Raw genomic sequence first — 27,815 nt, 5'->3', positions numbered from 1 at the left:
ATCAGTGCATGCTGTTGACTCTCATCATCTAGATTATAGGTATAAATAACTCCCTACTTACCCTTTAAAAGAGCTCTGAAACTCTTCCATACTGAAGAACCAGATGATAAGTCAAACACAACAAAGCAGAAGGTGAAAATAATCTTGATTAGAGAAACAAAGTATTTGTTAAAAATGCCCACGCGTGTTTTATTAATAAAAACTAATAGTGCCACAATTAAACAAGTAAAACAAACTGCTTATATGCCATAAAATATTACAGAAAGTTTATTTGTGTTTCAGTAAAAAGACTACTGTCTTAGAACAGGCAGCTGACAGTATTTGTGCAGTTAATTCTGTGTGAATAAATTTAAAAAGACTACCACCTGTCCTGATTTTTTTTTATAAAAAATGAAGTATTAAAAGTGATTGACAAGTTTTGAGTTAAACATAAAACATTCTCTATATTTAATTTCAACTTTATAATAGATTACTGGAAGATGTTTATGAAACAAATATAAACCATTTGTTTCAGTACATGTCTTTTATACCATAGACTTCTAAGTATGTAAACAACTATGTAACAAATTGTTTTCAAAAATCTGCCTGTAAGAAATCAGACAAATTTTTATCATAAGCAAAACTCATTCTAAACTTTCAAGACATTTACACAGCTATACCAGCCTGGCAGTAAACATTTGCCCCCAAATTATAACTCATATTTCTAACTTCAGCAAACATAATATATAGAATTTGATGGGCTTACAATGATCAAAATAATTTTAAGGGAAATTAATTCATACAATTTCTGCAAACTAACATTTTAAAAGATCCTTTTTTGTTTGATTCTTTGGGGATGGCATGATCAGCAAAATATAGTATAACATTTGATTACTATGCATCAGTACGATGTCACCTAAATGCAATCTAAATAAAATGCCATTCATGTATGCATTTTGACAGGTGGACAGATTTTATTTTCCATTAAATGTGGCTACATTTCAAACTTTGTGACAACATTTAGGGGCAAAATGCATTTTCCTTCAAGTTAAAAATCCTAAGCAAAAGTAAATAAAAGTTCTGCATTAACACACTGGTATTAACACACACATCCTCATCACATGTAAAAAAATCTACATAAAAAACAAACAATCTTTACTTTATTGGAGGTGCAATTTTCTAAATTCAGACTCTTACCAGTATCTCCTTGATGGGACAATTTTTGACAATCTCTTCCTAGAATTTATTCCTGCCGCTTGCTGAATTTTAAAAATAAAAAAGTCTACAGGCAAAAAGTATCAGTCATCATCATCATTTTCATTAAATTCATCATCGTCGTCGTCATCGTCATCCCCAACATAAGACACTGGTGTCTCTACTCTGGAGCCGCTGTATTGAGATCCATTGGAACTTGTAGCCAACATTCCATCTCCTCCATTTGAGTAATCACTGCAAAATGAGCAAATTGCATTAACCTTTCAACTCTACCCTCCATTCCAATTAATATGTTTAGCCAGGAGTAGTTAAAGGCAGACTCCTAAGGTCAAATACAAAAAATATTGTATATAAATCAATTATAACTTAATAAATTATTATTAAATGAATTATAAATTAATGGAATTCAAAATAGGTAAAAGTAAGATTTTACACTTAGGCAATTGTACAGGTACAGATTAGGTCAAACCTGGCTCAATGTAGGCAACTGTGAGAGGGATCTTGGAGTCCTAGTGGACAATCACTTAAATAGCCGCCCGGAGTCCTTCGGGAATGGGCAGCCTATAAATAAAATTAAACTTACAAACTTACAAATATGAGCCAACAGTGTGCGGCAGTAGCCAAAAAAGCCAATGCAATCCTGGGCTGCATTAATAGAGGAATCAAGATCATGTGAAGTATTAGTACCACTTTACAAAGTCTTCATACAACCATACTTGGAATACCGCATCCAGTATTGGTTGCCACAATATAAAAAAGAGGTTGAGATTCTGGAAAGAGTGCAGAAAAGAGCACAAAGATGATTAGGAGGCTGGGGAATGAGACACACGAAGAGCAATTGCAGGAATTGGGTATGATTAGTCTAGTGAAAAGAAGGGCTATGGGAGATATGATAGCAGAGTTCCAGTACTTGAAGGATTGTTACAATGATTTACCAAAGCAGAAAAAGGCAAGGCAAGAATCAATGAATGGAAACCAATCAAGGAGAACAACTAAGGATAAATTTCCTAATGGTGAGAACAATCAACCAGTGGAATGCCTTTCCTTCAGAAGCTGTGGGTGTTCCATCATAGGTTTTCCAGAAGAGACTAGACAGCCACATGTCTGCAATGGTATGGATTCTCCTGCTCATGCAGGGAGTTGCACTAGAAGACCTCCAAGATCCCTTCCAACTCTTATTCTAAGTTCTATGTTCTAATTACAATTACTTAGGTACCTTGACACCTATACTGAAAGTGTTTAGTGTCAAAATAGTCCCAATGCTGACCTTTGGCATGGAACTGTGAGTCTGAACTTGCTCAAGTGAATTAGGTTTTATAGAAATCAAACCTACTTCACCTGAACAAGTTCAAACCCATTTTTTAAGAAATACACAGGGAATCGACAAGAACATGTTAGCCCCCATAGTAAGAGAAAAAACTTGTATTAACTCTATACACAGCCACTCAACAACTATTTTCACTTATTTACGGATGATCCATTCAATGGACCCTGATATAGCCTAGCTTCATTTTATATACATGTTTGAAGTTCTTTAATATTTTTCCTGTCTGAAGCTTTAAGACAGGAGTAGGCAGTCTGGCCCTCATCTGGTTCCCAGCTCCTTTGGAGCTTCCAAATAGTATTGTAGAAATTCAGTGGCAAAATGGTCAATTTTGGCAACCAAAAAGGAAAATTTCTTAAGATGCCTTTTGACAAGCAAGTATATCAAAAGTTTTCCTAGATATCTACTGAGATATCTTTTTTAATTAAATAAAAAATCAGTTTAATGATTAAAAATTAAAAATGAAATAATATAGTTTTGCTATTTAGGTGATACTGGGTCTATGAACTAGTTTTTAAATATACAACTCAATCTTATCTAACCTGTTGGAAAATCTTGTCCCATTTGAAGCTGAACCTGATGAGGATGAGACATACACATTGCTGATTGATCCCTGAGCCATTTCTGTAAGACAAAATAACATCAGGAATTAGATAGCAGTCACTCTATAGAATATGTATCTGCAATTCAATAAAACCTCCACTGAATATAATTTACATATATAGCATTTCAAACAATGTCCCATCAACTGCTGTATTATTAAAATCTGGGTTCTAGCTTGATAGAACCAAACAGGCAATCTTTTTGAGATTTTATTTAATATAGTATTTTTGTTAAATAAGGATGGGAAACCTTATAACTATTTATGTAAAGGAATGATAAACTATATGGTTTTTTTATTTACTTCTCAGCATCCAGCCAGGATGGAATTTTTATGTTCAATGTTAGATATATTGGACATTTGTTTTTTTTTTCTCTACACAAGAATCCCCCCCCCCTTTGTTAGTGTTGGATGTTCATTTTTCTGTTTATCTGTTTTGTATTTTATTCTTGTTGATAAAAGAAATGGATTAATAAAAAATAATTTACACTATTTAAGTACAGTGAGCACCAGATGAAAAGGTGTTATACTAATGCAAATCAAATGTATTGATTATTAAGTACATTGCAATATTTTCTGAACTAAACATTACCATTATGTTACAGAATTGTTATGGCTAGCAAAGCAGAAGATAAAATTTGTATTATGTGTCCTGTGGCTCTCAAAAGTTACACCATCTCAACTATTAACATGGTGTAGGTACAACTGAAGGGATTTTGCTAACAGTAAAGCTGATGTTTACATTATATTGCACTGTTTATCACAATTGTGTTAAGTTCCAATAGCAACTTATTTTGTTCTCAAGTTTTATTTCAAAATGTTAAAAATGTTAATTTCATTTAACTTTACCTGTCACATATGGTTCAAGAGCTTTAGGAACCAAGCTCCTTGCGTTTTTTAGATCTTCTGCTGAGCAACTTCCAGATTCTAGTCCAAATGCCATTCCCATTCGCTTCAATACTTCAATATCATCATGTATTTCAAATGCATTATCAAAATTAAATAGATATTCAAACCTAAAAGAAACAAATAGAAGTTGCTCAATATGTTATATATAGGTCTTTTTCTTCTAAAGTGCTCTCTTCCATTAAAATGTAAATTTTGAAAATGTAGTATGCTTAGATAGTGTTACGCTGCTTAAATGCTTTTATTTTAGAAAACATTTATTTTTAATGGCCTTTTAGCACCTTATAGTGCAATATAAACCTATACTGATAATTAGGATGTGTCAATTTTTTCAACTTTCAATTTCCAAACATCAGGGGTGCTTAAAAATGTGACATGCCTTAGGAATTGTAAAGATATTTATAAATATAATTTAGATGTACTTGGTAAATAACTACATAAATATTATAACTTTTTAATGTTTTGTTTAGTTTCATTTGAATCATATCCATAACACAGTGCTTCAAAAGCAACTGTTTACACAACAATGTAGTTTTCTACTGAGAAAATGAATAATATATATGAAAGTTGAAGAAAGAGCCTAAGGGTCTAATTCTGGCTGTTAAACTAAGCTGCTAGTCATGTCCAATGATGATGCTTTGTTTTATATGGTGATTACACTGGCTTGTAACCAGTTTGCAACACTGGTGCGATACTTTACTGGATGCATCAATCTGAGATTATGGTGAGCAAGCAAAGACAATAAATTGTCTATGTTAGTGGTCATCCCCCGCTGAAGTAAAAGAGGTTCAACACCTTGAGTCCTGAACACTGTAAAAGGCCAACTTAATAATGACATTGTCAAGTATATCTGTGTCACATTGAATAGAGCACCTGTAGTAAGATTGAGAAAGAATATCCATGATGTAGGAAAATAATAAAAATGTCATGAATCGTGAGTACCACTGGTGTTCACAGAAATATACAAATAAACATAAGTTAACTATTAAGGCCAATCAACATTCTTTAAAAGAAAAGGAACAATCTAATTTAGGAAACTTTATAAAACTATATCATCAAGAAATAAGCATTCAATTATTTAGAAGAATTGGATACAGGTTCTCACCTTTTTTATTACCCCGTGAATTATTTAGAATAAGTCTGACTTAGCTCATATGAGGAATTTTATAGGCTGGCTTACTAACTACTTCATTTAGCAATCAAATTTATGATTGCTTTGCAACCAATCCACACATTTATGACTGCAACCCATGATCATGTGATTACTATCTGCATGTTTTCCAACCTGCTCGCTACAAAAATTCCTAAAATTATTCCTAAAATTCAATTAGAATCTATCTTCCTGTGACTTGGATACATTATTTTCTTTTTGAACTGCTTAATAATGGTGAGCAAGTGTTAAATCTTCTGTGTGACCTTCTTTTGTGTATATGAAGATTACTTTGTTGCCCCTCAGTCTTTTCAAGCTGAACATTCCCTGTTCTGTCATTCTTTCTTTTTGGTCTCAGTTTCTATCTGAAACTGAACTGCTCAGTTTCTAGGCTGTTTCCTGAAACTGTTACAACTGGAAATGGTCTGCAGTGAGGTTCAAGATGGAATACATGGCATGTACATTTCCCTGCTGACTTGAAAAACCATGGGAAACAAATTACAGAAGTCTAGGAAGATTATAGAATACCACACCAAGATATATGGTATATATGTATGTTTTCTTTAGTACATGATCCAATGCATTATCTGCTTTTTTAACAAATCATCTATTGCCCTGAAATTTTTTTAACTTGGGTCTTAGGCATTACCAAAGGTCTGTAGAATGTAGTCAAATATACTGCTGAAGGGCAATAATTTCTACAACTCTCCTGAATCTTACACTGTATTAATCTGCTACTTAATAATCTAAAGTGTAAACACTGAAGATTTTGGTAATGCTATGAACTTCATGTTCACCCAAACAAAATGTTATTTCATTAGGTAAATTTGGTAATCTAGACTGAGACAACGCACTAGCGGAAGAAAACACTCTCTGATATATTCATCAAGCTTCCTCCCAATCTGGCACTGGAAAGCATCTGAAAATTATTTAGATGGGATAGAAACTGAAGATGGATTGTCTTTATTTAGCTTGGAGTGATTATCCAACTGCAAGATCAGCATCATTAGATAATATCTTTCAATGTATTGAAGCCAGAAGATTTGCTATGGATTGACATTTGCTCAAAGTACATTTTGGCTTCTAGGGGCAATTATAATCACCAAACCTTGTTGCTAAGTTAACAGCAGTCCCATGGGTTGGGAACTGGCTAACCAGCCTCAAGATGATGTTGAGGCACAAGGTGATTTTTGAAGACAAGGGTCATGACTGAACCCAGAAGGTCTATTTTTTTCTAGATCCTATATATTCAGAGTAAAGCTCATTATGGCAATGGAAAAAACAAAGCACAGTATTGGATAAGAGTTGTACCTGAAAATTTAGAGACAGAATGGGCATTAGACAAGATCTGCTATGAGTTGCAGGAAAATATGTAGACTGGTTCAAAATTGAGAATGACAATTGCATGGCAACTGGTTCTGAATTTCTTTCCCAGAGACTGAGTCTATAATCTGGTCACTCTCAAATAATAGTCTTTTAACAAAAATAATACAGCAAATGGTAGAAGTCAAGATAAAGGAAGAATGGAAATGGTGATGATGACATCAGTATTAATGGTGCTACTATCAGTAAAACAAAGCTTAACAAGTTTAATCCCAATAAAGCCTAAAGAGTTTAATCATGAAAAAAAGTCAGTTTATGCTTCTTTTTCTTTTATGGTGCTGATATTGGTGGTTGTACTGGTGCCAGTACTCCAGGATCAGAAGCAGTTTGTTTACAAGGTCAACAGATCAAACAGTGCCCACAATCAGCAATGCAGCTTTACAAGAAACTCTGTTAAGCTACAAATATGCAAAGCTACAAACATTGCAGTAGTTGGAATATGGGAGGAGTATGAAGCACACCTGAAGCATATCAAACATGTCACCCTAACTAGTTTGCTAGGGAACGTAGGCAGTGAGGGCATGTTTTTATTACATGCCTTTGGCTGAAGCAGATCAGGTTTCAGAGAGGTGTAGTTATACTATGGGTTAGAATATAGGTTGAAAACATCAGAGAACCACCAAAGATTTGTTGTTAAAACTGACAAAAGGGAAACTGAGAATTGGGTGGGATTATCATTATCATCAAATCAGGTTCAAAGTGACTTTGAGTGGCTCTTTTTTTCATGCGAGGCATGTCTCAGGGAAAAGGCTTAGCCAAAAACCCAAAGCTTCATAAAAGGAAGTCCTTAACAACTGCCCTATTTAGGGTACTGTTCAAAGTTACAATGTTCTGAAAAAGTAACTTTACAACCCGTCCTTGCTTTTACAACCACTGCAGTGTCCCTGTGATCAGCATTTGGATGCTTTGCAACCAGGTGTTTATCGCTGTTGCATGATCCCGCCATCACATTATATCTAGCCCAATCACAAGCAGAGTCAATGGAGAAATTGGCAATGAAATCCCAAGTCACGGCCATGTTATGTCTTAATAACTTGCAGTGACTTCTTAACAAGTAAATGAGAAGTGACTCAATTAGTCATGGTCACATGTTTTGCTTAGCAACAGAGATGCTAGCCTCAACTGTGGTCACTAAGTGAAACTATGGAGAATAAATCATGCCCTGCACTTCAAAGTATTGGAAGACTGCTATCATGTCTCCCCAAGTCTTCTCTTCGTTAGGCTAAAAATACTTAGTTCACTTAGTTGTTCATTCACAATTTCTTCTTTGTTGCTCTTCTCTACACTCTTTCTAGAGCCTTATCATCTTTTTTGTATCATGGAGACCAGAACCGAGCACAATATTCCAAATGTGGCCTCACTAGATTGATACTATCACTTGTGATCTTGATGCTCACTGTTGATGCAGCCTAGGATAGTGCTCTTTTTGGCAACCATAGCACACACTGCTATGGTCCACTAGGATAGGTAGGTCCCTCTCAGTTATTACTGTTGAGCCAAATACCACCTATTCCATACCTGTGCATTTGGGTTTTCCTACCTATCTAAATGCTCTTACTGATCTTGTGTTTGACAACTTTCACACAATTCTGTCTTGATTTCTAGTTCATCCAATTACAGCCTACTAGTCTGTACTCTTATAAAATGAAAGTGAAGGGTCTTCTAGCTTTATTTCTGGAATGAAGTCATTGAAGAATGAAAAGCTTGTGAATATCAGTTTCCAGAGATTTTTCAATAATCTGATTTTTCTTGTTGAATTATGATTCTGATTATTGTAAATATAATGAGGTACATTACAGTAGCAAACCCCATGTCAACCATAAAGACTTAGAATGAAAGTTGTTCCTCAGGCAGGAAATGATTCTAGTAGTTAAAAGGCAGACGTGATCTGCCCCAATGAAGAGACTTAGTATTAGAGTATTTTATTTTCAATGTTAAGTTCAACCATTCTCCATGTAAACACAGACTATCTATCAACATGGCTAATTTTAAACACCTGAAATCTAATGGGAACAAAGTCTTTACTAATGATTCTTTGTGTCCACAGACACCACCACCACCACCCTATATATATGTGTGTGTGTGTGTGTGTGTGTGTTTATTTGTGCTGATAAATAAATAAAGGGAGACTAGTATAGATCTATTTCAAGCTATTTAGCTCTCATCAGCTAGCCATACCCTTACTGGGATTCGAACCTGTGCTGTATTCCCAGTAAGGGTATGGCTAGCTGATGAGAGCTAAATAGCTTGAAATAGATCTATACTAGTCTCCCTTTATTTATTTATCAGCACAAATAAAAACACAAATATAACAAAGACAACAGTAAAAATATTGGGTTTCTGTCGTGATGGACTCTTGTGACGAGCCGATTGACAGATGTTGGAAGCAGTTAGCTTCCTCCCATAATTGGGGCTTACCAGGGGTTGTGACACTAATATGTATGTATGTATGTATGTATGTATGTATGTATGTATGTATATGTATATGTACACATATACATACATACATATATATATAAACATAGAGATGTTATGATTGGCATGGAAAATTGGTCTATTTATTATCCTGCAACTAAAAATAATATCAGCATTTATAACATTCAATCGCTCCATTCAATAAGACATCATACTATATCTATAAAACCAAAAGAAATCATTTTTCTGGGTTTTAGTCACTTACTTGTCATTAGAAATACTGCAATCGATTACAGTTTTCTTGCTGGTGTTCACTATGATAAATGGCAAGTGAATGACAGAATTAGAAGTTGGTGGTCTATTTGCTTGCTGCTGTGCATGACGATTTCGCTGAACAAGATTTTTGAAGGCAATTTGCTGTTAAGGGTTTAAGCACACAAAGTTTGCTTTTTTAAGATTTGGGAAACAATTTGCATTATTCATCTCAATACCCTTAGCAGGTGACAAGACCTAATTGACCTTGATGATCTCAGAAGTTAGGGAAGTCTGGTTCTGGACAGTATTAGATGGGGGAACCACCTGAACTTTTCAAGCTTGTTGATTAGACAGGGGAGTTTTAAAAAAGGAATCCTGAAAGATAGCAATGGCAACCCATTTCTGCAATAATGCCAAGAAAATCGCTCAAATTTAAGTTACCAGAGAGATGAACTCAACTCAAGGGCATTTTTATTTTAATTATAGTCCCTTGTATACCACTCATTCATCAGATTCCTTTTAAAAAAAATATGAGGTACCCATGTAAACTTGATAATTTTTGAAATCATGACAGATTGACATTAAATTAAAACAGAATTAAAGAATAGAAACCCTGAATTCAAATTTTCAAGGTTGTACCTAACATCAGACTAGCAGGAAGAAAAAGTATGCTACTGCTCTACGATACCTGAAGAATTAATTCTTGTAGTTGTGACTGTTTTTGCTTTATTCTTTCAAGTCTTCTCTGTCTCTCCACCTTAACAGAAAGAAAAATACTGTAAAAACATATTGAATTAATCAAAGATGTATACTCAGTAGTATACTAGGAGCTACTTTAAAGGTTTTACTCACCAATGAGCAACTAAAGCAGCATGAAACTAGTTTTGTATGTGTAACAAAATTTATAATTGTTCTAAAATAATAGAATCTGAATATCAAACAAATCCAAAAGCACTTTTTTTTCCAACAGCAGTTTCAAACGACCCGTATTTTTTGGAGTATAAGATGCACACAGGTTTTGAAGAGGCAATTTTTTAAAAAAAGTAGGTAGGGAGGGAGAGAGTGAGTAGTTAAGTAGGTAGATAAATAAAGGAGAGAGAGAGAGAAAGAGAGAGAGAAAGAGAGAGAGAGAGAGGGAGGGAGGGAGGGCGAGGGAGATACAGTAGGTAGGTAGGCATGAATAGCCGGGGGAGGGGGCAAAAACAAGCAAAAAAGGGCCCACTTTTTTGTCAAAAAAACCTGCATGCATGGCCTTATGGAGGCTTATAGAGTACTGCTGGGGGCCGGAGGGGGTCCCTTTTTTGCTCATTTCTGCCCTCCCAGCCCCCAGGAATTCTTTAACAGCCTCCATAAGGCTATGTACGGCCATTTTGGTGAAGGGCGGGGCTTCAGGAGGCAAAAAAATGCTCTATTCAGTGTATAAGACGCACCCAGATTTTCAGCCTCTTTTTAGAGGAAAAAAGGTGTGTCTTATACTCTGAAAAATACGGTAGCTGTGCAGAAATAAAATATCCAATATTTTAATTATGCTGAAACAGTTTCATAAAATGTTACCCATTCAAACAGACTAAGAGTCAGCAATTTTCTTGGCATGGAACAGTTATTTCCCAAAATAAAGCAAAGACAGATAGTCTTCACTTAATGAACCTAATTGGGACCAGAATTTTTATTGCTAAGCAATGTAATTATTAGATGAAACATCATGTAACTGCACTTCTTAGAGACAGAAGTTCTAGCTGTTAGGCCAGAAACATGCAATCACCCTTCTTCTGCCCTGCTGCAAAACTTTTGCTAGACCAATTCTTGAATACATAAATACAATTGAACGAGTCCAGAGATATTTCACGAGAAGAGTACTCCACTCCTCTGCTCGCAACAGAATACCTTATACCACCAGACTTGAAATTTTGGGCTTAGACAAGTTAGAATGTGGCCCTCTTCGATCCGACCTAAGCATAGTACCTAAAATTATCTGCTACAATGTCCTATCTCCCAATGAATACTTTAGCTTCAACCACAACAACACACACCAGCTCACAATAGATACAAACTTATGGTAAACTGCTCCAAACTTGATTGCAGAAAATATGATTTCAGTAACAAAGTGGTCAATGCCTGGAATGCATTACCTGATACGTGATTTCTTCCCCAAATCTCCAAAATTTAGACTGTTTACTGTCTACCTCACCCCATTCCTAAGAGGTCTTTAAGGAACGTGCATAAGCACATGAGCGTGCCTACCGTCTGTCCTAATATTCCCTTGTATTTATATTCATTTCATGTATTCATAATCATGTCTATACTTGTATCTGTTATTTAAGTCACACGTGACAAAATAAATAAATAATTAAATAAATAAAATAAAACTCCCACCACCTGCCTACCTATCCATTTCTACACTCAATGGACTAATTCCTGCCCAGTTGATCTTCTTCTTCTTCCTCCTACTGGGAGGTGTCTGCACAGCCTTGTGAGGACCTTGCAAAACTGCCTGGGTCAGGCATACTTCATCAACAGTTGGAGGGTCAACTACTGCAGGCGTGGTTAGCAGGGTTCAGGGCAGAGCAAAAAGACAGGAAGACCGATGGGTGGTGGGAGTTGAAGTGCATATTGTCATCATAAATGTGGGTAGGCACCTGAATTTTGATCATGTTATTATGCGATGCTGCAATGGCAGTAACTTTGGGCAAGGGCCATAATTACTACTTAATGCTTTTGGAATGGTCACTGAATGGTTGTTAAGCAAGGATTAATTGTATCCCAAATACTGAAACATTTGCACATACAGCACTATATTACTATCAATGAAATCCAAACAGTATTTAAAATTCATTACATTATATATAATTGAATCAGACAAAATACCTATTATATAATCAGCCCTTTCACAGAACGAAATAGTATTAACTTAATATATCTTAAAATAGTATTAATTAATATATCAACTATTTCTACTGTATTTTACCTTGCTTTTCAAAAGCATCCTGAGGAGGAAAAACACAAACCTATACAACAGTTCTTGTTCTTGTCCTATGTTAATATCCAATACATTAAGAGTACTTTTAACAGTTTCCTCCATATTTTTAGGTTTTTAAGCAAACTGAATTGTTTTTCTTTAGTTTGCCAGGATACAATTATGAAAGCAATACAATCACAAAATACTACTTCAAACAAGAAATCAACCATATGAAATTAAAGGGAAATCCATAACTTAAATGGAAGTGCGAGAATCTAAGCAGTCATTAAATTTAAAAATATTACAAATGGCATATTTTCAGCAAATTTTACCTCTAAATTCTGGCATTCCTGAGCTGAATTAGTAGGTAGGCCAATCCATTTGATTTCTTTCTTTTCCTTAGAAATAATGTTCATGGCCATAAGAACATTTAAGGCATCATAGACCCGTCGCCTTATATTTTTCTGATCATAAGCCTGCTGTAAACATCATAAATTAAAAGTATCAAAATACTTGGTTATACTACTTAGCAATATAATCTAGCAGATTAGACAAACAAACATTGCTATCATCAGTTAGTCCAACTGATGATTACCAAAGAGAGCAATAAATGGGTATCTTTATTAAGTAAAGAGGGAGTTTTAATGGGAAGTCTATATAATTCATAAAAAAAAACTAATTTAGAATACAAATATACTTACCGATTCATTTGGTGAGATGTGAGCATCTGCAGTGCTGAATTCTGCAACTAGCTCATCTGCTACCTCATTGTATGAGGTAGTTCCTTTCCTCTGTACCTTCTCACAGACCTTCATAGAGAAGTGTCGCAAACCCTTGCCATTCTTCTCTCCCTTTTTGTTTCGTTTACTACAAAAATACGATTAGTTACTGATAAACAGCTCCCTAATTCTTTTACAGCTTCATACATCAGAGCTACATATTTTATTTTTTTAAACAGGTCCTGAATCACTTGCTTCATTTAGTTTCAGTGTATGTGACCAGTTTATTTACACAATCACAACCAAACACAAGTACAGATATAAAAGAATCAAAGAAAATAAATATAAAACACAAAACATAACATATGCTTTTATAGAAAAAGCTATATTCTGAACTAACTAAGTATTTATCAACATCCTGTACCACAATATACCAGGGCAGGTCTAGGCAACCTTAAACACTCAAAGAGCCATTTGGTCCCCTCTCCCACAGAAAACACTGGGAGCCACAAAACCCTTTTGACATCTAAAATGAAGATAGCACTGCATATGTTATTTTATTTTTTTTACCTTTATGCTATGTATAAAAAAACTATAGGGTGTTGCATTTATGAAATCAATGAACTGCTACAGAAAAAACTTTTTATTTTATTTCTGCATGCAACAAAAACATTTTAAATTCCGAAAAAAAGATGGGTTGAAAACCTCAATAAATCACCTGCCGGCGAATATTGTACATTGGCAGTTGTGACACATTTTGAGCAACAGGGAGCCGCAGCAAGGGATGAAACAGCCACACGTGGCTCCAGAGACACGGGTTACAGACCCCTGTACTAGGGAAAAGAATAACTGCTACTTGAGAACTTATTATTTAGCAAATGCCAGATTGATTAAAAGTTTGATATCAGAGTTAAACTGCCTATTTTTGAAGCATCTATTTTTGTATTCCTACAAAACTGTAATTCTAGTTCTAATTTAACTGAATGTTACTTACCCAGCAGACCAAGGTGAAGAATCTGCAGTCTGATTCTGTGATACAAAGTGTGTATTGGGAGTATGTGGACTTCCTACTAAAATAGTATTTGGGGCTGATGGTCTTTGTGGTGTACCAATAACCTACAATTAACAGAAAACTATTAGAAAGAAATAATTATTCATTATTGTGATGTTGTTAGCTCCCTTAAAAAAACAATTGCAACTTAAAAATTGGCCAAATTAAATATGTCTACCTACAGGAACACAATCTTAAAATATCAATATTGTAACTCATTACATTAACAACAAAAATTTCCACTCGGTCTCCTCTATAATACAAAATGTTACTTTAAGTATACGAAGTATGTGAGAAAGGTGGTTTATTTCCTACTTTCAGATCTGTACCCTGCTGTTACTTTATAGCAATAGCGCTTAGACTTATATACCGCTTCATAGTACTTTGACAGCCCTCTCTAAGCGGTTTACAGAGTCAGCATATTGCTCCCAACAATCTGGGTCATCATTTTATCTCTTTTGTTTTGTCATTTTTGGTTGTCTTTTAAATCAGCAAATGTATAGGATGATTTTATTCCTTTTATTATATCTGAGCTTGTTTTTATGTGCTGTCTTTTTAACACTATAGCTACTTTGCTGGTCATCAGTGGTTAATAAATACAATTTCAGATATTACTTTAAGTAATAAGTCACGTATCTAGAGTACAACATATCCTAGTATAAATAGGAGATTAGATTTTACTATACCAACTTAATTGTATGTTCAGGCATAAATAAAATAAACCAGAACTGGAAGGGCATTCTTTTTGCATTGACAATGCAAATACTTTTTTCTACAATTTTGGAATAAATATCCTTATGTCTCACATGCCTAACACTTTTCCAATAAGCAGGTGTGTGCATATTCTTGTATATGTATTAAAAATTACCATTACAATTTGATTAGTAGATTTCTCTGACAGGCCTCTTACCACTTGTTGTGCAATGTTGACATTCGACGGGCCAAATGTTTTCGGCAAAAGTTGTTTGCCAAGTGTTGAGGGATGAACAGCTACTAATGAAACAACACCTAAATGTCATATAAAAAATTAAAAAAGAATTAATAATTGACAATGCATGTAACCTCCTACCTTAACACTGAATAAAATACAAGTACAATACAGATTCAAGATATGCTTTTAATATTGATCCAGTTTCAGACCTTGTTCCAATATATACTTCCATATATCCTTCCATGTTCAACAGTTTTATATTTTTGATGCTTGCAGGGATTTATTTAATCTGTAAAAGCCTAGGACAAGATATGTAATCCAATGTTACGTGAATGGATAATTATATACATAACAAGGTTTTCTTCTTACTTGTCTTGTCCTTGCAACCTTTGAAAGTTTTGCAACTATTCCGGAGATTTAAAGAACTATCCATAGTAGATTCTGAACACTTGGGAAAAGGGATCATCAGCCACTACATTTTTGAAAGCTTCTGCCCAGGAAATATGAAATTAAGAGTTCACCTCAAATACTTAAGATCAAGCTGATAAAACTATTACTTCTCTCTTTGAAATCAGAAAGTTAACACTTAAAAAAACTCTAAATAACCGACACAAATATCCAACTTTGCTTCAACTTAATACTAAGATTAAATGAGAATGGGTAAGAATCTCTATATTTACAATTTAGCACATTTTCTATTTTGCTAAGACTTTAATGTTAAAACATTCCAATCCTACTAAAGAAAGTTGCACTTTTACTTTATTTTCCAATTTAACTTGGAAGTTTGAATTTTGAGCATCCAATGTATATGCACAAATACTGCCACCTTGTGGTCAAAAACTTTTTAAAAATTATGTACCTGATCAAATCCCTTTAAAAAAATTAACCAATTCACTTAGCAAAATATAAAACACCTCCAATTTAGGCATTGAGGAATAGGGAATGAAAAAGATCGTAATTTCAGGCATAACCTGAATTATAATCTGTTACGTTCAAAGATAAATAATATGAAAATCTTAATCAAATAATATGAAAAAACATCTCTATGTAATCTACAAGTTATTAATAACTAGGAAATGACATACTGACATTAACTTTGCATCATTAGCAGTAACTCTCATTTAATTAAACATTTGTGAGCCCATTGTTTAATAACATTTCACTAAAACATTTGTAAACAGTGATTAAAAAACATATGGGGCAAAAAACCTTTACTTAATATTTACACTTTTAAGCAAAATAAATTCTTATAACATGTATTTTTCCTAGTAACATTTATTCAAAATTCAGTTATAAAAGTACATATGTCACTGTCAATATAAATTTTAACAGACAAATAGCTCAAATGTTATTGATATGATATGCACATATTCAATTTATGGAATGTAACTTTTCAAGGAAATGCTGAAATTTCAGTGGAAAACAATGAAAAATATTTTTATTATATCAAACAGTGCATTCTTCCCTTATTCATGAAAATCTCCACCTATTTGAATATTAAAATCTTATATATATCTATTCATTTCTCCTTCACTTTTAACTTTCCAATTCTAGATGAACTCAATGCATTTCTCTCCCCCTTCCAAATTCCACCCCTCAAAAGAATTATTCATTAATTGCAGGTAGTCTTCAACTTATAATCATGAGTCCAAAATTTATGTTGCTAAGTGTGAAATTTGTTAAGTGCTTTTTGCCCCATTCTAGGACTTTTCTTGCCATATTTGTTAAGTGAATCACTGCAGTTGTTAAATTAGTAATACTGTTGTTAAATGAACCTAGTTTCCCCACTGACTTTGCTTGTCAGATCACAAAAGTTGATCACATGAACCCAAGACACTGTCACCATCATAAATGTGAGTCAGTTATCAAGCATCCGAATGTAAATCACATGACCATGGGGATGCTGCAATGGTCATAGGTGAAAAATGGTCATACATCACTTTTTTCAGTGCCATTGTATCTTTGAATGGTCACTTAGCGTATTGTTGTTAAGTTGAGGACTACCTATGTTGGGGATTAGTCCAGCTTTTTGCATTTTTCTGCTGAATGTAAAAAAAAAGGCTGCTTCTCTCCTCAAGTAGCCTTTGAATTTAACAGACATCCTCAGACGTATACAGTGTCATTTCTTAAACACAAATGACCAAAAAAAGTTACCTTTTCCTGGACTAAGATTTTGATCTATAAAAACCTTTAACTCTCCATTAGCTTCAATGAGACCAGCCTATGAAAGAAAAAAAAATAACCCATGAAAAATAATCTATAAACAAATTATATTCTGCTATCAATTTTCATAATAGAAAACACATTTATGTTATGACACTTGATTTTATGGCTTTGAATAAATCTTTACTCTTTTGGTTTTAACACATCTTTTTAAAGACAGAAATATATTGTCCATTTACACATAGCCATAAAAAATAAATACAAAAAACTGTTTTACGTATATTATCTGAACCATTTTGGAAAGAATAATATTATGTTAATTAGTTCAACAAAGCATCTTTCAGCATAGAAGCAATATCCTAAATTAAACTACACTGATGAAATTAAGAGAGGTGATTGCAGAACTGTTCTTGCAATCTTTGATAAGTGGAAAACAAGTAAGCATTCCCAGAAGATAGAAGAGAGAGTAAATGTTATTTATTCCCATATTCAAAAAGAGGAAGGACTCTGGAAAATGCAAACTTGTCTGTTTGAGCAAACATCTAACAGCATGCTTATTAATACTTGACTAAACTTGCTATAAATATGTAAAATACCAGGCAGATCAGTAGTTCTCAATTTTTTTCAAACCATGGAATTAGTTGGGTAAAAAAAATCCCGCAACCCCTAATGAACAAAAGCTCTGATGATACAAAATAGTTGTGTTTGAATGTATTTTTTTTGGGGGGGGGGAGACAAAACAGAGAGCTTAATCTGTGGTCACTCCATCAAGAATTCTGCAGAACAGTTTAAAAAAATTCTGGGCCAGCTGGTACTTCTTTTGATGGACTCACTGTTGATTTTAATGAGTATTTGTTAATGGCTCCACTTCAGCTTGTAGGGATGGACTGTGTAGTGCATCAAGCTCCTACGCTGAGTTTGAAGTCTGCAAGTGTCATAAAGGCAGGGCAGGTGACAGCTAATACTTTAAGATTCAAAATATTTAGACAGGTTTGAGCCATGTTTTGATTTTTTTACTATGAAATTAAGAGAAAGAAATGTACATTTCTTATAGTGGGAGGGAAAAATAAAAGTTTAGCATGGAAGAGATCTGGCTTGGCAGTAGTACATGGAAAAGGTTTTGAACCAGCAGTATGACGCAGCTGCTAAAAAGACTAAAATGCTATTTTGGGATGCGTTGGTAGGAACATAGAATGCAGGCCATAGGAAATTTATTTATTGAAGTTTTCATAAAAAAATAAGAAACAAGCAGGAGAAAAAATTAATTGATGCAGAAATATATCTAGAACTGGACAAAGAAATAAACAAGATTATACTGTTAGTGCTCAGTAATTTTTGATTAGAAATTAACCATAATAAAATTAAATTACATTTAAGTAGATTATTGTTTTAAGAAAGTTTAAATCTCTGAATTAAATGCTAAGGTCTTCATTATTTGTTGTATAGGAATGCAAAAGTAAGAAAAGAAAAAGACTAAAAAAAAACAATAAAATTGGTATTCTAACTTCCTCTGTACTCCAACTAAGGTGCAATATTTACAGACATTTAATTTTAAATTTTGTGCATATCTTTAATTTCAATTTTAATTGGTTTTTTCTCCTTATGCTTGCTATGAATAATTGTATTTGCCTTGCTACAGTGTATATAATATGCAAGAATGTGAATTTTGCTTAAATTTGCTTGTACTTCTAGTCTTAATATATATTGTTAATTTTGCCATGTTTATGTTTAAACTTCCAGTCTGATTTTTTTTGTAACATCTCTCTTTTATAATGCTGTCCTAAATTTATCTTTTCTGCCATAGACATTTAAGCTGTGATACTTTTTATTATTGTTCTGGAATTATGCCCAGTAAAACAGTTTCATCTCAAATTTGATTTCTAAAACTCCTTGAATAGTTCTATGAATTTCTATCCAATATTTTTTGAGTTTTTTTTTCTACCACATGATAAAATGTTCCTTCTATTTCATGACATTTCCAAAATTTGTTAATAAGAAAATAATTGCACTCTAACTTGACCTGAATGCATTTGGAGCCTTCATCCAAATAATACCAATTAAAAAGCATAATGACAAATTGGAACAGCTTTAGAGTTTAAGATAATTAGAGTTGGAAACTAAGTCCTATGTCAAACAGTAAAGAGACTAGAGTATGTTTAAATTCAGTAAGTCTTAAAATATCCGGATTGTTATATCAAATAGGAATTTGTTATATCAAATTCCTGCCCCAAGCAGGGGGATGGACTAGATGACCTCTAAAGTGTCTTTCAACTATGATTTACCAGTCTAACAACTACTCTGTCCAGAAAGATACCAAGATTACTACTACTGCATGCTATGTATCTGTAACAATATAAACAAGGTCATCCTTAATGACATATCCAACCACATTCAGGTAGAATGATGGTAACTAATATGTAGAAATAAGTAAAACCATAAAATAATTAAAATGCTGAGGGGGAAAGTTATTACGCAGTCCCATCAAAACCAAAAGAAAACCTAGTTTTAGTTGAACAGATTCTCAATAATCATCATGTTTCACTGCTAAAGCTTATGTAATCCAAAATGAATCTATTTAAAATAGGATTCATTGGGTTCTTTATTTTGTTAATCGTTCAAAATAAGCTTCATATGTTTTAGGACTTAAAACCTGAGCAGTCTCAAGAAAGGTGGACCTGAATTTCTTGCCTCATCTTGAAATCTGAAGTTACAATGTTCCAAAAGCTCCACTCTACTCCAAAAAGTAACAATGAAAGCAAGTCAATATTTTTTCTATATTTTGCATTATAAAGCACAATTTAAACTTTCTCACCTGTCAAGAAAACTAATCTAAGACCGAGTACAATTTCTCATTAGCAGGAGAAAAGTGTTTTTCCACAACATTTCTCACTTAACAACAAAGTTCGCTGTGACTACTCACTTACGATAAAAGAACTAGGTTAGTATAAGTATAATCTTTAGTGTCATTGTACTTAAATACAACAAAATTGGTTAGAAATTCTTTATGATAATTAAACGCATACATTTTACTATTGTAATCATTGAAAAATAGTACACCAGATATAATAAGGAACTTTATTCTGACTTGGAAAAAGTTAATATTTAATACCTTTTGAGTAAAATTTCAGATATGCTCTATCTAACTGGGCCATTTTACAATTAAAACTCCACAGGGTAGAATCACAGGGACTATATAAATAATTGCATTGAAGTATTTCTTTAAGATAAGAATTAAACATGAAGAAATTGAAAGGTTTATAAATATAAACATGAATTTGTAAAAGTAGTTTCCATCAATTCATATGTTTTATCCACAGCCAACCATTGCCTTTCTAAAGAAAGTTAAGCAACGTCAAACAAATTACCCATTAAGTACTAGGATGGGAATCCATCAGGAAGTATCAGGATTATAGTGTGAAGTTGAAAAAACATTTAAGAAGATAAACTACTGTTGTATCATATATGCACAATATGGATTATTAAAAATACATGTCTCACATCAGTATGTATCACATTTTTAAATTGTATCAAATGATTGTGAAATATAATTTAATGCAACACCACATTCATAAATTCTTTATAGTGTGTTTTATTTGGAATCAAATAGCTTTGCTGAATAATCCAATAAATTTTAAAATGCCCTCTATTATGCACTTGTGATAACAAAGTCTACTTATTTTGGGTTACTTGATTGGATTTGCTATCACACTTTAACTCAGAATACAAATTATTGCTGAGCACTACACCAAAGTCCAATATAATACTGAGATTTATCTTCCACCTTAACTAGAAACAAATTGCAGTTAATGTTTATATCAGAACTTATCAAAAATGGTTTAATCAAGTCATTCATATGACTTTGGAACATCAAATCTGAAGATGTGATTTTGATTTGGAATCTTCAAATTATTCTCTGATAAACTACTTGTGTACAAAATAATTTTTTATTTTATTTTGAATTAGCCTAACCTTTCTTTTGTTTTCACGATTACTTTCTGAGTAGAGTATGCAAGCAGTCCATAGGCCACATATTTTTAAGCAGTTAATTTTTTAGGTTCATAGCTGTTTTATCAAAATGAATAGTTTTGATAGTTCAAAACAGTTATACTTGAAAAATACCAAATGTAATCTCCATTGATGATTTAATCAAAATAAATTTGATTAACTAATAAAGTCAAAATGAAGTTCCAAACCATTTCCAATTAACTCATCTTTCTAGTTTTCCTTTACAAAACACACAAAGTAAAAATGATTTAAAGTGAGTTTGAATTTCCTAGATTACTTTCAGCTACATACAATGTAGATGTATGAAAGAAACAGACAACATATTATGGAAATCAATGCTTTCGCAGACGACACAGAATCCTTTCTTACAAGGTCATATGGTAGACAGATACTTAAATGCAAAGGGAAATGTCAGCATCAAGCATTTAATATGTAACAGATATTCTTTTTCAGTTTTATAGTTCTTTCTAAAGAAATCTTTGATTCCTTTCCTGGAAAAAATACATCATCCTCATTTAATGTTATTAAATTAGGCCTGTCGATTTTGAAATCCAAGTTTATGTGAAATATTACATTTTGTTTAGCAGAGAATGACGTATTTTGAAACTGATTATCAGGTCTGTAAAATATAAAGAAATTATCTGCTTTTTAAAGAATGTCGAAAGGCTCTTAATAAGGTATACATTATTGAAAAAAATAAACAAGAGTTGTTATGATATGTAAAATATTCAAAAGGTTCAAGTGTTTCCAACTCAGAACATAGTGCTCCTAAATTCTGTCTCAAATTCAAGACAAAACCAGGTAGATCATTCCATATGGTTTCGTGACCAGTATCACAGTATTGACTTAAAAAACAAATTCTCCAAACCAAGCTGACTTACTTGGAGAGTAATCCTAATAACCACTAACTTGAAGGAGTAGGGAAATTTAGATTCTTAGTTAAGGACATGTTTATTAAGAACATTCTGGATAATAAAATATTGCTAGCTATCTGTTGTTGTTGTTTTTTAAAAAAAGGTTATTACTGGAAATAACTAAATGTGTATTCTACATATAGATTACAATGGTCTTAAGTGTGAAAAATGATCATGTCACTTTTTTCAATGCCTCTGTAACTTCAGTCGGTCATTAAATGAACTGCTGTAGGTCAAGGTAGCATTGTTATATTATTGAGCTTTTAGGTTGCCATATACAAAACAAGCCCACTCTGCAAGAATGTGCATAAAGTAATAGCGAGAGGAAGGTGTTACTTTCTGGTACTAATCTTTGCTGATATTATGAAGTTAACATGTTTTGAGTTTGAAAGTGTTTACTGAAATATTCCAACTATTGCAGAAGTGTTCCAAGTTTGAAACAGTACTGGAATATGTTTGGTAATGTCAGAACAATTGTTTGAAACCCTGATCTGGACAGTTTGAACTTGAAAATGAATCATAAGGTCATTGGACAGCACAGGTTAAACACATTTTATTAAAAAAGGCAATATGATTTTTGATATTGAATGGCTTAAGTTATATATTCAAGATATTATAGAAAAATTTTCAGGAGCCCAGGACACAAATCATATCAGGCTTATTCAAAGCTCACATTCCTACTTCAGATCCTCCACTACATGAAGTCTGCAACATTCTATTTATGATTTTAGCAAGCGAACAATGTGAACATTTATTTCTCATCCTATGGAGAAATAAATCATCTTTATGTAGCAGTCAAATTATGTATGCTTACATCCAATCCTTAGCACGTTCAAACATAGTTGTATGCTTTGTTTAAAGATAATTATTAAAGTCTTCCATAAATCAGACTTCATTTATGAAATTAATGGACATCATCTGGCAACAACAGCAAAAAGATATGTATATCATTGCCTTGTTCTGAGTTTTAATGGAATATATATAACAATTATTATTTAAGCTCCTATGTAATCTTCCATGTACATTGAAGGTTAATTTTTTACATGTATCTAATCTGTAATAATGAAGTAGTAACTATAGGCTATTGGATGCGATTGATTTGGTTAATATTTAGTATATGCAACAGGTTGCAAATCAAACTGTTATGGTAACTGATGCCTATGAAAGTTTGTTCAGAAATATAGTTTGAAATAAAAGATGACTTAAAATAAAGAACAGTTTAAAATGGTTTGATTTAAATATAAGTTTAAATTGTTTGAGTTAAACATAAAGTTGTGGATTGCTGAAAATGATAGTCTACTTCTTGAGCTTCATAAGTAAACCATTCAAACAAAAAACTGACCAATCAATGCCTTGGTAGATCAGAAACTGATTTTTGGAGGGAATTGAGGCTTGATGGATCACAAGATTTAGAAACATAACGTAACAAATCGTTATCCAGCCAATTAAATTTTTGCTTATAGGAACATATGTGTGGATTAAAATGAACTAATTGTTCCTGAGGAAAGTTATAATTAAGAAACAGTGATTTAAAACTGAGTAATAAAAATGTAATTAAAGCTAATACTATTGAAACACATTCAGGTACAGTAAGGTTATATTAGCAGAAGTTTAATATACCATAGATCTTTGGGTAATTACAAAATATTATATCTATGATACAAATAATCATGAAACAAAATCAGCACCAGATGAGCCATCTGTAAGTTTCAAATGTAAAGCTTCTTGCACTATTAAAAATTATCAACACATAAAAACAAATCATTAGGAAACCTATCATATGATCCACAGAGATAGCAAAATAACATTCTAAAGGTGTCAAGCTTTTGAAAAATACAAAGGTAGGCAAAATGTAATGCTTTTCCTAAAAATAGGCAGAACTACTGGTGATCCAAATAAAACTGCTTCAGATCAAGTGGTAATAACTGGTTCTTTCTAAAGTAAAAAGAATAAAAACATACTTATAATGGGTAGTAGTAAGATAAATAGCTTTGCACTGGTATTTTATTTTGATAAATATGGCATATTTTGACATTGTTAAAACCACAACAGCTACCTAATAAGCTATTGTATGATATGATTTGTCTTGTTTGTAGATGATGGAGTTTGTGATACACTAAAGGTAGTTTAGCTATGCTGAAGGAGGGTGCAACTATACATTCTTGGAATACGGTAATAGTTCCACTGATATGACTATTATCCAATAAAATATATCCGCTTCCCTCAACTCCTATAAGAGGCCATTTTAGCAACAGTAGTAAATTCTATTATTCATTAATCCTAGCAATAAGTCTCTAGAATTATTTACAAATATACTTACATCTTTTGCCATGTTACCAAGTCCAAAAACAAAATGTTTATTTCTGATCACCACAGGAAGAGTAGAAACAGTTGTACTATATTCTGAAAAAGAAAAGGGAAGGATATAGTTCAGTGTAAACTCTCACACATTTCATATTGAATACCAATAATAGTCAGATATTGTTAGTCACCCAGCTTGGATTTAAAATAAGTTAAGATTTGCAAAAGCTCTCCCTCCTATACAGGGCAGTTTAGTCCTCAAGGAATTTAAGTTTCTTTCTTATGAGAAAAATCAAAAACAATCTAAACCGAGAAACACGGTGGGTGGGGTGAACAAGGTCTTATCCAACCGTGCACCGAGTTCCTGAGAATAATAATGCCTCATAAACAAAGATATGCACAACCTAAGCGGGTAATGCCTGCCCCCATTCCCTGCATTACAATTGCTAGGCCTCGGGGCCCAACCCCCAATGCACTCTTTCCCAATCCCAAACAAAACGCACGCCGCTTCCTCTGTGCAAATAGCCAAGCAGGCCGAGGCAATTTATGTAATGTTTCCACGAGGAGGAGGGGGCCTTCAACCCCGGTGGAAATCAAGCAAGCAGCAGCAGCATCTGTGCTTCAAGCGAACAAGTCTCTTCAGCCCCCGCCTCCTGCACCTACCCGCCCCTCTCCAGGGCCTCAGAAGCCCGGCCAGAGCCCTGGAAGTCTAGCCCCGCCACACCAACTGCCTCCGGGAGGGAGAGACGGCGGGCCACCCAGGCACGACCACTCTCCTCGTTCTTGTGTCACCGGCCTGAGGGGAAGGGTCGGCGGACCGAAGAGGGCGAAGGGGAGAGAAGAGGGTCTCTTCCTCATGTTAAGCCATCCCGCCTAAATGCTCCGCCACAGAAAGCAGCAGCAGAGGCGATACCCGGCTGCCACTTCCTCCTTGCCTGCCACCTGTCCTCGCGGCGCCACCACCCCCCCGGTACCTGAAGCGCGGGCGAGGAGTAGCCGAGAGCCAACTCCATCCCCCACCCGAGCAATTCCCCCACCCACAGCGCCGCCGCCGCCGCGCTCTCACAGGAGCCAGAGATGCCAACTGCACATGTGCAATGCGCGGGCCTCCTAAAAACCCCTCGGAGGAGGCGGGAGACCCAGCGGGCGCCCTCGCCGGCAGCAGGAGGCGTGCTTGGAGGGGCGCTTCAAACACCCGCTACCCCAACTCACCCACCCCTCGTTGCACCAGTCGCCCAAGTGAGAACGCAAACTATCCCGGCAGGAATGACAAAGCGGGGGAGAAGGCAACGCGTTTTTTGTTTTTAATTTTTTTTGAATCGCCGTTTCTCGCAGCGTTGCCATCCAACTCCCCGGATTCGGTGGCCGGAGGGAGACCTTCCTTAGACAAGGGCCTGGGTGGAGTGGGGGGGGTGGGTGGGTGAAGAGTGGACGGCCGACCCGCTTTAGCAGCACGCAGTCGCAAGTCCTTAACTGCCTTGCAGCCCCGGAGGGTGCAGTCTCTGCACCTTGGCTCGGGAGCAAGGATCCTGGGCGACTGTTGCACGCCAACTCCGCGTGCAAATGGATCGATCGATCGAAGGAAGGGATCGGCTACCTAAACCTGAACGCGCCGCCTCCGGAGTAAATGCCCCTTAAAACCAGTCGGTCTTATTTCCATCCCGCTCGGCTCCAATTAGAACCCAGAGTTCCCCATTCGATGCGGACTTCCAAGGAAGTGAGCCTTGCCAGGCGCGGCGGGGGGGGGGAGCTGTTTTCCGGGACGCGTGAACGGAATGCGGCGACAGAGCTGGCCGTCGCCTCTCTCCGAAGAAGCGTCTTCACCCCCTTGCCCTGCCAAGTCGCGGCTCTCCTTCCTGGCTCCGAGGCTCCGCCGAGCGCGGCGGCGGACTGTTGTCCTTGACGGCCCCGTAGCTGCTTCTCACACCTGTTCGCGCTTCCTGCATAGGAGGCGGCCGACGACGACCGAGGGGCGCCGCTGCCCCCTCCCCTCCCCCGCTTCCTCTCCCGCCGCGATCCCGCAAGGATGAGTTTCTTGGCGGTTGGCAGGAAGAAGGGAAGAAAAAATTGAAACTTACACTTTCGTGCGTCCCTCCGGCGTGACGCTGCGCGCTGCAGCTGACGTCACGGAGGGAAAAACGTGCCCCACATAGACAAACGCGAGGAGCTCGTTACGCCCTCCCCCGTCTCCTCACGCCAGACGTTTGTTTAGCCAAGCCTACCGGGGCGGTGCAGAAAAAAACCGCGCGCATGCGTCAGGTTTTCGCGCCTTCGGGATTCCAACACGCCTCTTTGCTCCCGGAGACCAAATGCGCTAGAGCGGTTGCTCTTGGCTTCGGAATCCGCCAGCTGGCCCCCACCCCGCCGAAAGCCCCGCCCTCGCGAAATGGAAGGCTCTGCCGGGGGGGAGGGCTACCCCGCCCTCTGGAGGGGGCGTGAAGGATCAGGGCCGCTGCAATGACGTTTAACTCCCCCCACCCCCCGCCTGCCCTCTTACTCTGCAGACGGGAGCGGAGCGGCTTCAGCCCATTGGCAAAAGTAGGTTATCGGTGGCCTCCTGAAATTCGCAAATGTTCCCATGGCCAAGTAGTAGTTGCCGAAGTGAAATCGAACGTGCTTATTGTATTGCATGGTTCTGATGCTGCTATCGAGTTTATAGCAAGATGGAAGAGGTGGGCCTATTAGAGATGCATTAGCGTTGGTTCTCCAGAAGCAACCATTCATGATCTTTTGTGGACGAGCCGATTCCAAAGTAAGAAGACGCACAAAGTCATTTAGGGAGGAGAGAGATGGTGCCAATTCAGGAGGGAGACCTTGCACGTTTAAAATATCCCTTGCTCATATATCATTTACGGTAATTATTTGTTCATTCCGTATGTAAACTTGCTCGTCTTTAAATGGAGATGAGGAATGGGCTTTTGAATTAACATGCTGCCTCTTAAAATGTCCTTATCTATATTTGCACAATCGGCTTGCTCACATTTCTTAACTGATTTAGCAAAAGATAGTTCAACTAAAGGAAGGTTGATAAACAAGGTCACAGCTTAATTTGTTCCTGCCCAAGCTATTCATATGATTGTAAAGGCAGTTTCTTTGCACTATTTGAATCTGAGGATGTTGAAAAAGTTACATAGTTTTAAAACAATCGTTCTTTTTTGCCCCATATCAGAAAAGCATGGAAAAATATTAATATTTAAAATAGAAGAGTATTTGACTTCAGATAATACTCTGTGCATGCCAGCCACTGAATTCTTGAATAGGAATATTACAACACAAATGTTCTGTCCAAGTTTTAAGTTAGAGAATAGGTAATGCAGGTGATACTCGATTTAAAACAGTTCATTTAGTGACCAAAGTTAACACGGTACTGAAGAATGTGACGTATGGCTTTTTCAGTTATGACCTTTGCAGCATCCCCATGGTCGTAATCAAAGTTCAGATGCTTAGCAACTGGTTCATATTTATGACCGTTGTGTCCCAAGGTCATTTTGCGACCTCACAAGAAAACTCAATGGGAAAGCCAGATTCACTTAACAGCCAGATGACT

The 27,815-nt window shown here is 35.5% G+C and overlaps 1 protein-coding gene across 4 annotated transcripts; it reads right to left on the bottom strand.

Moving 5' to 3' along the window:
- Positions 1 to 162: 162 nt before the first annotated feature.
- On the bottom strand, positions 163 to 26,461 carry TFDP1 (transcription factor Dp-1). 4 transcript variants are annotated; one of them, XM_014053899.2, is made up of 12 exons: positions 26,347 to 26,461; positions 24,288 to 24,370; positions 17,040 to 17,106; positions 14,865 to 14,962; positions 13,898 to 14,019; positions 12,886 to 13,051; positions 12,517 to 12,663; positions 9,917 to 9,985; positions 9,239 to 9,390; positions 3,969 to 4,135; positions 3,061 to 3,142; positions 163 to 1,428 (listed from the first exon to the last, which is right to left on the bottom strand). In XM_014053899.2, the coding sequence occupies exons 2-12, from the start codon at positions 24,297 to 24,299 to the stop codon at positions 1,278 to 1,280; spliced, it is 1,233 nt and encodes a 410-aa protein (XP_013909374.1). In that variant the 5' UTR covers positions 24,300 to 24,370; positions 26,347 to 26,461; the 3' UTR covers positions 163 to 1,277. The 4 variants fall into 4 exon arrangements, with proteins under 4 accessions (XP_013909374.1, XP_013909372.1, XP_013909377.1 ...); XM_014053897.2 differs by lacking the exon at positions 26,347 to 26,461 and adding an exon at positions 26,196 to 26,337; XM_014053902.2 differs by lacking the exon at positions 26,347 to 26,461 and adding an exon at positions 25,243 to 25,285.
- Positions 26,462 to 27,815: the final 1,354 nt, after the last annotated feature.

Source organism: Thamnophis sirtalis, unplaced genomic scaffold (genome assembly GCF_051295495.1).
Source record: "Thamnophis sirtalis isolate CommonGarterSnake01/CBP01778 unplaced genomic scaffold, rThaSir2_p1.2 scaffold_12, whole genome shotgun sequence".
In the NCBI taxonomy this organism is placed as follows: Eukaryota; Metazoa; Chordata; class Lepidosauria; order Squamata; family Natricidae; genus Thamnophis; species Thamnophis sirtalis.
This window is presented reverse-complemented; position numbering and strand designations above follow the sequence as displayed.

What these genes read in the sequence shown, in the direction of transcription:
- TFDP1 (XM_014053897.2), bottom strand. An exon ending in AAATCTTAGTCCAGGAAAAG is followed by an intron (nt 14,963 to 17,039) that starts GTAACTTTTTTT and finishes TATGACATTTAG; the next exon opens with GTGTTGTTTCATTAGTAGCT. An exon ending in AGGAATGCCAGAATTTAGAG is followed by an intron (nt 9,986 to 12,516) that starts GTAAAATTTGCT and finishes CTTTCTGTTAAG; the next exon opens with GTGGAGAGACAGAGAAGACT.